Source organism: Cetorhinus maximus, chromosome 18, assembly GCF_964194155.1.
Source record: "Cetorhinus maximus chromosome 18, sCetMax3.hap1.1, whole genome shotgun sequence".
In the NCBI taxonomy this organism is placed as follows: domain Eukaryota; kingdom Metazoa; phylum Chordata; class Chondrichthyes; order Lamniformes; family Cetorhinidae; genus Cetorhinus; species Cetorhinus maximus.
Genome location: NC_135896.1, coordinates 29823433 through 29835983, shown reverse-complemented (window position 1 = coordinate 29835983; position 12551 = coordinate 29823433). Strand labels below are relative to the sequence as shown.

General features: G+C 41.3%; 1 protein-coding gene across 6 annotated transcripts in view; it reads right to left on the bottom strand.

The window, feature by feature from the left end:
• Positions 1-12551, bottom strand: part of prpf39 (PRP39 pre-mRNA processing factor 39 homolog (yeast)) — a 55289-nt gene that overhangs the window by 29473 nt on the left and 13265 nt on the right. For all 6 annotated transcript variants that reach the window (XR_013579449.1, XR_013579448.1, XR_013579447.1 and 3 more), the window contains exons 5-6: positions 11285-11452; positions 10413-10575 (exon numbers count right to left, since the gene is read on the bottom strand). Coding sequence is in view for 2 of the 6 variants with exons in the window: in XM_078562322.1 (XP_078418448.1) it covers positions 10413-10575; positions 11285-11452 (331 nt within the window). In the remaining 4 variants the exon portion in view is untranslated. The remainder of the gene's footprint in view (positions 1-10412; positions 10576-11284; positions 11453-12551) is intronic.

Genomic DNA, 12551 nt, shown 5'->3' with positions numbered 1-12551 from the left:
GTCAGGTGACAGAAGTATTTGTAGGTGAACATTTTGGGTCCAGTGACCTCAATGTCATTAGTTTTAAGCTAATTATGGATAAGGATAGGTCTGGTCCTCGAGTTGAGATTCTAAATTGGAGAAAGGCCAATTTTGTGGAAATGAGAAACGATCAAGGATTGGCATAAGTTGTTTTCTGGCAAGGATGTGTTCAGTAAGTGGAAGGCATTCAAAGGCGAAATTTTGAGAGTGCATAGTTTGCATGTTCCTGTCAGGATTAAAGGCAAAGTTAACAGGCATAGGGAACCTTGGTTTTCAAGGGATATTGGCGATCTAGTTAAGAAGAGAGAGGTGTATAGCAGGTATAGGCAACAAGAAGCAAATGAGGTACTTGTAGAGTATAGAAAATGTAAGAAAATACTAAAGAAGGAAATCAGGAAGGCAAAAAGACACGAGGTTGCTTTGGCAGATAATGTGAAGGTAAACCCGAAGGGTTTCTACAAGTATATTAAGAGTAAAAGGATAGTAAGGGACACAATTGGTCCCCTTGAAGATCAGAGTGGCCTTCTATGTGTGGAACCTCACGAGATGGGGGAGATCTTAAACAGTTTTTTTGCATCAGTATTTACTCAGGAAACTGGCAGAGTGTATAAGGAAGGGAAACAAGCAGTAGTTTCATGGAACATATAGAGATTAAAGAGGAGGTGGTGCTTGCTGCCTTACAGCGAATAAAGGTAGATAAATCCCCCAGGCCTGACATGACATTCCCTCGGACCTTGAGGGAGACTAGTGTAGAAATTGCAGGGGCCCTGGCAGAAATATTTAAAATGTCCTTAGCCACGGGTGAGGTGCCGGAGGATTGGAGGGTAGCTCATGTTGTTCCACTGTTTAAAAAAGGCTCCAAAAGTAAACCAGGTAATTACTGGCCAGTGAGCCTGACGTCAGTAGTGGGTAAATTATTGGAAGGTGTTCTGAGAGATCGGATATATAATTATTTGGACAGCCAAGGGCTGATTAAGGATAGTCAGCATGGCTTTGTGCGTGGTAGGTCGTGTTTAACGAACCTTGTAGAGTTTTTCGAGGAGGTTTCCAAGAAAGTAGATGAAGGAAAGGCTGTGGATGTTGTCTACATGGACTTTAGTAAGGCCTTTGACAAGGTCCCACATGCGAGGTTAGTTCAGAAGGTTCAGACACTTGGTATCCATGGAGAGGTTGTAAACTGGATTCGAAATTGGCTGTGTGGGAGAAGACAGAGTGGTAGTGGATGATTGCTTCTCAGACTGGAGGTCTGTGACTAGTGGTGTGCCTCAGGGATCTGTACTGGGACCATTGTTGTTTGTTGTCTATATCAATGATTTGGATGATAATGTGGTGAATTGGATCAGCAAGTTTGCTGATGACACTAAGATTGGAGGCGTTGTGGACAGGGAGGAAGGCTTTCAAAGCTTGCAGAGAGATCTGGACCAACTGGAAAAATGGGCCAGAAAATGGCAGATGGAATTTAATGCAGAAAAGTGTGAGGTGTTACATTCTGGAAGGTCAAACCAAGGTAGGACATACACAGTAAATGGTAGGGCACTGAGGAGTGCGGAGGAACAAAGGGATCTGGGAGTTCAGATACATAATTCCCTGAAAGTGGCGTCACAGGTAGACAAGGTTGTAAAGAAAGCTTTTGGCATACTGGCCTTCATAAATCAAAGTATTGAGTTTAGGAGTTGGGATGTTATGGTGAGGTTGTATAAGACATTGGTGAGGCCAACTCTGGAGTATTGTGTGCAGTTCTGGTTATCTAACTACAGGAAGGATATCAGTAAGATTGAGAGAGTGCAGAGAAGATTTACTAGGATGTTGCCGGGTCTTAAGGAGTTGAGTTACAGGGAAAGATTAAACAGGTTAGGACTTTATTCCTTGGAGCGTAGAAGAATGAGGGGCGATTTGATAGAAGTTTACAAAATTATGAGGGGTATAGACAGAGTAAATGCGAGTAGGCTCTTTCCATTTAGATTAGGAGAAATAAACACGAGAGGACATGGCTTTAGGGTGAAAGGGGAAAGGTTTAGGTGGAACATTAGGGGGAACTTCTTCACTCAGAGTGGTGAGAGTGTGGAACGAGCTACCATCTGACGTGGTAAATGCGGGCTCACTCTTAAGTTTTAAGAATAAATTAGATAGATACATGGATGGGAGAGGTCTGGACTAGGTGCAGGTCAATGGGACTAGCGGAATAATATTTCGGCACAGACTAGAAGGGCCGAATGGCCTGTTTTCTGTGCTGTAGTGTTCTATAGTTCTAATCCTATCTCTACTCAATACTAGGTCTCGTATAGCCTGCTCTCTGGCTGGCACCAGAACATGCTGTTCTAAGAAACTATCCCAAAAACATTCTATGAATTCCTCATCTAGGCTACCTTTGCCCATCTGATTTTTCCAGTCTAGATGTAGATTAAAATCCCCCATGATTTTCACTGTACCTTTCTGACAAGCTCCCGTTATTTCTTTCTTTATACCACATCCTACCATATGATTACTGTTAGAGGGCCTGTACACCACTCCCACAAGCAACTTCTTACCTTTATAATTTCTCTACATTGCAACAAAGTCTTGATTTCGAAAGCACATTGGCTGTTATTGGACATTATGAGGTTATAAAAAAGGTGCTATATGAATGCACAGATGGACCGCCAGCCTACATTTCTTAGAGGAAGATAATCTACTCTCTACTGAAATCTTTCTCCCTATGCAAAGACATTCTCACCCTCCCTGAGTTTGCGTGGCTTTCAAGTGTATAAAATCCATGTACAAATGTCACCACACTGAAGAGGCGCTAGCAGAACAGATAACAGTATTTTTTAAAAGCAACAATTTTTTTTTTACTGTTTACTCTGAAGAATGATTAATTGCTAACTTTATTATAGAAATTGTAACACCAGGAACAGAAAACAAGCCACAGCGTTCACTTACTGTTGCCTGTAAATGGACCCAACACGTCCTGGTACTTTCTCTTTTAATATATTTTTAAAAACCTTTTAATATCCCCTGCAGATAACAGCAAAATTCTCATTTCTTTTTGCATTTATTACTTTCTTGCATTCTTTTGCGGTTTTTGATAGCTCTCCCAATCCGCAAAATTTCCACTTTTCATTACAATTTGCAAGCTTTTTAAACTTGATACTGTCTCTTGCCTTATTTGTCAACCATGATAGCTTAACAAGATGAGCCTTTGCCTTTTAGAAAATGGTTTGCACAAATACTTATGAAAAAATTATCCATTAAAAGTTCAGCTAATTACTGCAGTCAATTTATTTCTGATCCCTTCAAAAATTGTCATACTTGAATTTGATATTATTAAGGAGATAAGAAAGACAAGCCACATTTTTAAATTTAATTATATTGTAGTTACTGTTTGCAAAACGTTCCTTAACAGTAGATTCTTGAATTCTAGTTTGTTACTGAGCCTAAATCCAGAATGGCCCTCTGCAAAACTGTCCCAAATAGTTTCTAAAAAATTAGCTGCCATTATTATTTGAATTGTCTACTTCTCCCAATCTGTGAAAATTAAAATCTCTTATTATAACCACAGTGACTTCCGAGCTTCTGGGCATCGTTATCGTAACTGGGGACCGCAAAAATAATGGATCTGAACTTTGTGGGGTGGCAGAGTTGTATTGCCACTCTGCTCCTAGTTACTTAACTGGAAATCCAGCCACTCCTTTCTTGCCCAACCTTGCGAGAACAATGTAGGAAAGCGCGCTCCTGAGTCCTTCAGTCGAGGGTTTGAGAGTTGGAGGTAAGGAAGCCACCAGCTCAGCAGGCAAGTTTAAAGGTCCAGCCACTGAGAAGCCAGGGAGAAACACCACAGCCACCAACTGCCCCACCCACCAAGTCCCCAGGTAAAAATTGCCTGGCAATTGCCAGGAAGTTCAAACTTCCATTGGTCAATTGCCCTGCAACTGAAGCCATCCAAAAGTACAATCTAAATTGCAAATTTTGGATGGTTTCAACTGTCTTGCAGTAATAGTTACCCAGGTAAAGTTTGAAGAATTAAAACTAGTTCTAACTCCTGGGTAACTGTAGTACAGACCACCGACTGCCCCTCTACCCCTTGGGACTCCCCCGATTCCCCCAAAGGACTCGCCAGATCACCTGACCCCTCCCACCATCCCCCATGGACTGATTTCCCCCCCGCCCCTCAATATATCCACCCACTTACCACCTGACCTCAGATCTCCCCCCAACCCACCTTACAAACATACCTTCCCCCTGGCTTCTCGAAGTGGCTGGACCTTTAATCTTACCCACCTAGCTGCTGTAAAAAGGGGCATGGCTTCTTTACCTCCAACTCCCCAGCCCTCGACTGAAGGCCTAGGGAACGTGCTGCCCTATAGAGTTCCCGCCAGGCCTGAGTCGAAAGTTTAGGCTAGAAAGGGGCAGCTGGATTTCTAGGGACATAACTAGGAACAGATTGGCAATAGGAATCTGATTGCCACTCCACAGAGTTCAGGCCCATTATTTTGGCTTCTTGCTTTCTTGGTTACATATTTATGCATCTCCCTCCATCACCATTAGGTGGTTGGCAGAACAACTTCTATTACAGTCGTGCATCCTTTGTTTTTCCTCAACTCTACTAATGTTTCTACTGCCTGTTCACCTTCATCAAAATCCCTTCTTTCAATTCTCTCAATATTTGTACTCCCATCCTTTCCCAATTTCCCCCTCCTTTCCAGAGATCTGTAGCCTACAATATTTTCTTAATTATGCTCAGATAGTAGCCATGTCAGTTTAAGCCCAATATGTGCTTATAAACTCACTTATTTACATTGTGTACATTCCTGTACAGAACCCTATCTGGGTAAGTATCCTCACTCTTCCCACAAGTCCTGCAGATTTTTAAAAAATTCTTTCCAATGGGGTACAGGCATTGCTGGCAAGGCCAGCATTTGTTACCCATCTCTAAATGCCCCCAAGGTAGTGGTGGTGAGCTGCCTTCTCAAATCCCTGCAGTCCCTCTGGTGCAGGTGCACCCACAGTGCTGTTTGGGAGTTCCAGAATTTTAATCCAGTGACAGTAAAGGAGCAGTGATATAGCTCCAAGATAGTGTATGGCTCAGAGGCGATATTGCAGATGGTGATGTTCCCATGCGTCTGTGCCTCTGTCCTTCTAGGTGGTAGAAGCTGTGGGTTTGGATGGTGCTGCCAAAGGAGGTTTGACAGTGCATCTTGTACATGGTACATACAGTTGCCACTGTGATCCGGTGATGGAGGGAGCGAATGTTTAATTATGGACAGGGTGCCGATCAAGAAGGCTACTTTTCCCCTGATAGTTTTGAGCTTCGAGTGTTGTTGGAGCTGCACTCATCCAGTCAAGTGGAAAGGCAACTCCTGACTTGTGCCTTGTGTTGCCCATTCCTAGGCAGATTTTGGGAAGCCAGGAAATGAGTTGCTCACATCAAAATTCAGCACTTCTGAGCTGCTCTTGCAGCCACAGTATTTATATGGCTGGTTTAGTTCAGTTTCTGGTCAATGGTAACCCCCAGGATGTTGATAGTAGGAGATTCAATGATGGTAATCCCATTGAATGTCATGGGGAGATGTTTAGATTCTCCCTTGTTGGAGATGGTCATTGCCTGGCACTTGTGGGGCACAAACATTACTCGTCATGTTGGCTCAAATCAAAATGTGGTCCAGGTCTTGCTGCATATAGACATGGATTGCTTCAGTATGAGGAATTGTGAAAGGTACCAAACATGCTCAAACATCTTCCCTTCACCCCCCCGACGGCATTCCGTAGGGATCGTTCCCTCCGGGACACCCTGGTCCACTCCTCCATCACTCCCTACTCCTCAACCCCCACTTATGGCACCTCCCCATGCCCACGCAGAAGATGCTGCCCCTTCACTTCCTCTCTCCTCACTGTCCAAGGGCCCAAACACTCCTTTCAAGTGAAGCAGCATTTCACTTGCATTTCCCCTAACTTAGTCTACTGCATTCGTTGCTCCCAATGCGGTCTCCTCTACATTGGAGAGACCAAACGCAAACTGGGCGACCGTTTTGCGGAACACCTGCGGTCTGTCCGCAAGAAAGACCCAAACCTCCCTGTCGCTTGCCATTTTAACACTCCACCCTGTTCTCTTGCCCACATGTCTGTCCTTGGCTTGCTGCATTGTTCCAGTGAAGCCCAACGCAAACTGGAGGAACAGCACCTCATCTTCCGACTAGGCACTTTACAGCGTTCCGGGCTGAATACTGAATTCAACAACTTTAGATCTTAAACTCCCCCTCCCCCCATCCCCACCCCGTTTCTGCCCCCCACCCCCCCCTTTTTTTTTCAATAATTTATAATAGATTCTTCTTTCCCCACCTATTTCCATTATTTTTAAATCTAAAACTAAAACCTTTTTAGTCTTTCCACCCCACCCCCACTAGAGCTGTACTTTGAATATCCTGTCTTCCATTCTTAATTAGCACTTTTCTTAGACAAATATCACCACCTTCAACACCTCTTTGACCCTTTTGTCTGTGACATCTTTTGATTATCTGCTCATCTCCACAATCACCACACCCTCAACATCTCTCTGCCCCCCCCCCGCACCCCCACCTTAAACCAGTTTATATTTCTCCCTTCTCCTAACTATGCTTCAGTTCTGCCGAAGGGCCATGAAGGCTCGAAACGTTAACTGATTTCTTCTCCGCCGATGCTGCCAGACCTGCTGAGTTTTTCCAGGTAATTCTGTTTTTGTTTTGGATTTCCAGCATCCGCAGTAGCTTTTAGCTTTTTGTTTTTATGCTCAAATGGTACTGTTCAGGCTTTTCCCCTTCCACTTCCCTGCCTCAATCACGAACCCATCACAACTATCACCCGCCAACTAGTTAATATCATTCTTACTGTCCTAAACTCTCCAGTTTAGATGTAGGCGATCCCAATATGTTCAGCCTCCCCTGGTCCCAGAATCTGAATTTTTTCCCTCTACACCATCCTTCCAGCTGAGCATTGTCAATGCTAGCCTTTATCTTTATCCACTCCAGAGTGTAATCTAGAGTTCAACACCCTGATGATTCACCTCCTGAATTTAGAATTTGGCTCCTTGAAAGCTCCTTGTAGAATGTTGAACCTACTCCTATTTATGTTATTAGTTTGTACATGAGCCACAGCCTCAAGCTGCTCACCCTCTCATTTCAGTATCTTTTATATTAGCTCCATAATGTCCTGAACCTAATACCAGGAAAGCAGCGTGTCATTCAGGCCCCACAAAAGAAACTCCACCCCACCCAGCCCTTTTAGATGGTAGGCTTCATTTGCATAGTGTCCCCCATGGGAATAGGCAGTTTTTCCTGGTGTTTTGGAATTCTATTGGTGTCTATTTTAGAGTGGTGTTCACAAGGCAGTTCACTCCATTTACAGTGCAAAATCTAGTTCCCTTGTCCTGGCAGCAGAGTAGTGGGTTTGTTTTCATGCGTCTGTCACATGGACATGGGAGCCAGATTTAGCACAGCACACACAAAAAGTTGGCTGACAGACATAGGTCAAGCCGAACAAAATTAATGCCAGGATGAACTAGAAGAGGAGATTCATTAAAGTGCATTTCATCAACTATCAAACCAGAAACTTTAAACTTATTGTACCTTCCTGTACCACAGCCTTACTAAATATAGACCCACAATGATGTACCGTAGATGACCAATGGGACCCTTGTGATTCTCGGCATCCAATCAATCCAATGCACTACATTATTTGTTATATAGACTGCGCTGTAAGTGAACCATAATAGAAAGACCAAGATGCTGCTACTACACGTAAACTGACACGACAAGCCACAACTGTGTTGATATATGCTCCCTAGAGAAATTAGGTTACAGAATTTTCAATATTAGATTTCCTGTAATAGAATGCATTATACTGTATAATGCACTATCATTTCGCTAAACTGGAGTTGTGTTCTTTTGAAACAAAATCTTATTGTTAAACAAGCCAAGCTTAGAACAGAATTTAAGTGTGCGGCCAAGAAACTTTGCCTATTGGGCTATAGTTAGTTTTAACTACAGCTCAAAAGTCTCAGCTTTGCAACTGTAATGGTGCAAGAATTGTGTGACATCAGTGTGCAGATATAGATAATTTTTAATTAATTAACTAGTTTACCCCTGTAGCATTGTTAATGGTGAGCTGGAGGATTCACTGTTTTCTAACTATGCTACACCACAATGTAACATTAATGTTTCATTAGGGCAACTGAATAAGTCAAATAATTATTTTAGTTACATTGTACTGTAGAGCATTTACTGGCCTTTTGGGGATGATTTCTGAGATTTTAAGCACTAGAAAAAATTAAAAAAGATTCTGGAATCTGAAAGCATGGGGGACAAAGAGGAGGATTGTGGATTTAGGTGTTATAGATGGAACATATTGTCTGGCAGCAATAGCCTGTCTGAAATCAACAGCCTGTCAATATTTTTCTCAGAATTTAGCAATTTCATGAAGGCTCCCAAAATTCTAACAGACTGTGCAGAAGGTGGTGGTTCAAGAAAATGGTTCACCACTACCTTTTCAAGGGCAATTGGGATGCAACAAAAGTTGTCCTCGCCAGTGAAGCTCACCTCCCATGAAAGAATAAGTATTAGCATAAAAATATTAGCCAGGGGATTCCCCACAACGGTTGATAGGGCCCTCAATTGTGTCCAGCCCATTTCCTGAACTTCTGCCCTCAGTCCTTCCCCTCCCTCCCAGGGCCATGATAGGTGTCCTCACTTTCCACCCTACCAGCCCCCATATAAAAAGGAAAATTCTTCGCTACTTCTGCCACCTCCAACTAAGTTTCCCCTCCCATCTGCATGCTGAAGGGACCATTCCCTCTGGTCTACTCCTCCATCAGCCCCAACACCTCATCCCCTGCCCACAGCACCTTACACCACAATTGCAGGAGGTATAATGCCTGCCCTTTTACCTCCACTCTCCTCACTGTCCAAGGCCCTAAATACCCCTTTCAGGTGGAGCAGCAATTTACTTGTACCTCTTTCAATTTAGTCTACTGTATTCGCCGCTCACAATGTGATCTCCTCTACACTGAGAGGCCAAACACAGACTGGGTGACTGTTTTGCAGAACGTCCGTGCTTTGTAGAACATCTCTGCTCAGTGCGTAAGCATAACCTCAACCTTCCAGTCGCTTGCCATTTCAATTCATCATCTTGCTCTCATGCTTGCATTTCTGTACTCGGGCTGCTGCAGCGTTCCAGCGAAGCCCAACACAAGCTGGAGGAACAGCACCTCATCTTCCAATTAGGCACTTTACAGCTTTCTGGACTCAACATTGAGTTCAACAACTTCAGACCATGAACTCTTTCCTCCATTTTACCCTCTCTCCCACAAAGTGCCAGTTTGCATCTTACTTTCATGTTTTTGCTTTCAGACAGAACTGACCTTTATTCTGCTATTAACAACTACTCTGGACCAATGTTTTGTTTCTTTACTACCGCCATTACCACTCCCTTTGCCTTTGGTTGCATAACTTGTATTTGATTTCCTGCCCTTCAACTAATCCCTGCCTGCCTCCAACCTTCTTTTGTTCCATCTGATCCCTTCCCCCTTTTTCAACAGCATAAAACCCATCACTTTTCTACCTCTCTTCAGTTCCAAGGAGGAGTCATATTGGACTCAAAACGTTAACTCTGTTTCTCTCTCCATGGATGCTGTCAGACCTGAGCTTTTCCAGCACTTTGTTTTGATTTCAGATCTCCAACACCTGTAGTATTTTGCTTTTATAAAAATATTAGCATATTGTCTTGAGACATCAGATATGTGGAGTCAGGTTCGAGGGTCCTAGAAAGTAGCAGCAACTGGAAGTATGGCAGCACTGGAACACAGTTCTTAAATTGGTGACAGATTCCCAAAGGAGTGCCAGGCTCAGGAAGCACTGGAAATAAGCATATTGGGTGTGGGAACCGTGGAGAAAGAGAATTTTTAAGTCTGAAAGAACTGGGTACTGGGCTTGTGGAGTCTGGTAGCTGTAGAAGAATGGAAGAAATGTGGAGAACCAAGGAGAAACACATGGCTACTTAGATACCCATGAACTAGGGTTGTTAGTGTTCCCAGCTCAAAAGACTTTATATTGATAGACACAAAAGCCATTAGATATAGAGCAGACATTATTAACATGAACAGGCTAAACTTTTCAAAATCCCCAATTATATCATTTGTAGAAACATTTTAGCTGAAGTGGACCACTATGTTTATGTTCTGAAGAGTCATACAAACTTGAAACGTGAACTCTGTTCTCTCTCCAGAGGTGCTATCAGACCTGAGTTTTTCCACTATTTTGTTTTTATTATGTTTATGTGCTTTGAAATGCATAAAAATCACAAAATATATTTTTGCCTTAGCTAACATGTAATTTATATGCAGTTCATGTTATCCAAACATAAAATTTGTATATAGTCTGTTTTACCTGTGCAGGATCATTTATATCAATTCCAACTGATAGATCATTTCCTGGAGTACCATCATTATCAAAATGTTCATTTGTGGATGCCAGCTCTTTACGTAGTTTAATAAAATCCCCTGAAGAGATTATATCTTTAGGCAAATGATTCTGAACATGATCTTTGAACCTGAAAAACAGTAGAATTATTCATACTTCATGTAATATCACACATTAATGAGCCTTTTATTACCAGACAAAGACTTAGGAAAGAAAATTCCAGTTTATAATACAAAATATTGGGATACACTATTGGAATTTTCCTACCCTGAAGATTCAGTTTATTGAGAATTTCACATTTAATCCTTTGTTGACTGTAGTAGAATTTCTGCACAAAAATAAAAATAAACTATTACAATTGTTAATTTACTACGAATATGGAGAATTTAAAAAATATTCCAAGGTTCAGCACAATTTTTGAATTTCATTTCGTATTGATTTTTGCAGAAGTTATTGGTCAGGAAACAGGGTATTTTAAAAGTTGAGAATGATATTAAGTATGGAACAATCAGACATTCACAAACTGCCCAAAAAATGCAACAATGTCTGCAACAATAGAATTCCTAACATTGATAAATTACAATGTACAGACATTATACAATATGGAATCTGTGAGCCAACTTCCTTAACTCCACTTACTTGACAAAAACATAAGCTTTCTCACTATACTTATCCATCTTTAATTTTCTTTCTATTTCTATTTTTTTTTGTATTTTCTAGGGTCAGTTTCTATCTCCATTCCTCAAAACATAGGACAAGAATTTCAACAGCAAGACAAGAATTGAAGCACAAACATAAATGTGAAAAAATTGTTTTCCATTTTGATTCTTCGAGCTTACCTTTGGAAGTGATGACTGTAAAGCTGTGTTGGAATACCAATAATCCGATCGTAAATTGCAGTCACCTCTTCCAAATTTCCCCTCTCATTCTCCCAGCTGATGTAAGTTTCCCAAAGTCTATCCGAGCGGAAATCAGTCCCTGCAGCTAACACAGCATGTTCAAATACACTGTAGGAATGTGGAAAAAAAAGGTTTGTCATTGCAGCCTGGAGTTTTCAGCATAAAGATCATGAAATTTTAATTGCAAATTAAAATTGTGATTTTGTGCTCTAGGTTTAAGAATTGAGCTAGAAGCAGGCCCTGCCCACAAAGTGGCCACAACCCCAGAGCGAATCAATCACCGCTGACAGTTTCTGTTAATTGTGCTCTTTTACACGCCTTCAAATAGGCTATAAAAACTAAGGTGGATCTTTTTATCACAAGGACACAAATTGGCATGTTTTGAAATTTCAGAATGAAATCTTTTTTAAAAAATTAAGGAACTGACTACTTATACCCCAATCTAATTCAAAAATTGTTTTGCATATTTTTTTAAAAAGTCACTTTCAGCAATTTAAAACCATAGGTGGTGATATGATTTTCAGTTGTACCAAATTTTACCAAGTCACTCTATATAAAGAAATTTTTTTTTTTTAAAAAGTAGTAATTTTTAAAAATATATATTTTAAAATGCTGCCCAGTTGGGATAGCTCACAGCAGATTGTATGTTCAACAATAAGCAAAGACATTTGAAATAAAAACAGAAAATGCTGGAAAAACTCAGCATGGCAGCATCTGTGGAGACAGAAAGAGTTAATGTTTTGAATCCTATGACTCTTCATCAGCATTTTGTTTTTATTTCAGATTTCCAGCATCCACAGTATTTTGCTTTTAAGCAAAGATGTTTGACTGCAGATTCAATAAGTTTTGATTTAGTTGTCTCTTCTGTATAAGTAGTTCAACAGCTGCCTAGAGCCAAGGTTTTGCATCAGATCTTTCCTGACTTAAAGTTGCTATTGTGGTCATTTTCAAATACATACATGCTACTTTGTGATTGGTGCAAATTACATTCACGCGACAGTGCTCTTTCAAATTTGAAGTCAAAAAAAGAACGTTCCTGGTCTCTATTTGAAATCTCTTGAGACAGCATAAAATCTCAAGAAGCCAAAAGACTTTGATAATCTTAGGATAGGTTCTTATTGCCACGAGTATTTATGTGCAACTGGAATACTAGGCTCCAAGTACTGCACTGGTCTGAGGTTCCTGTGTTTGGGGAAGGGAAGATGGG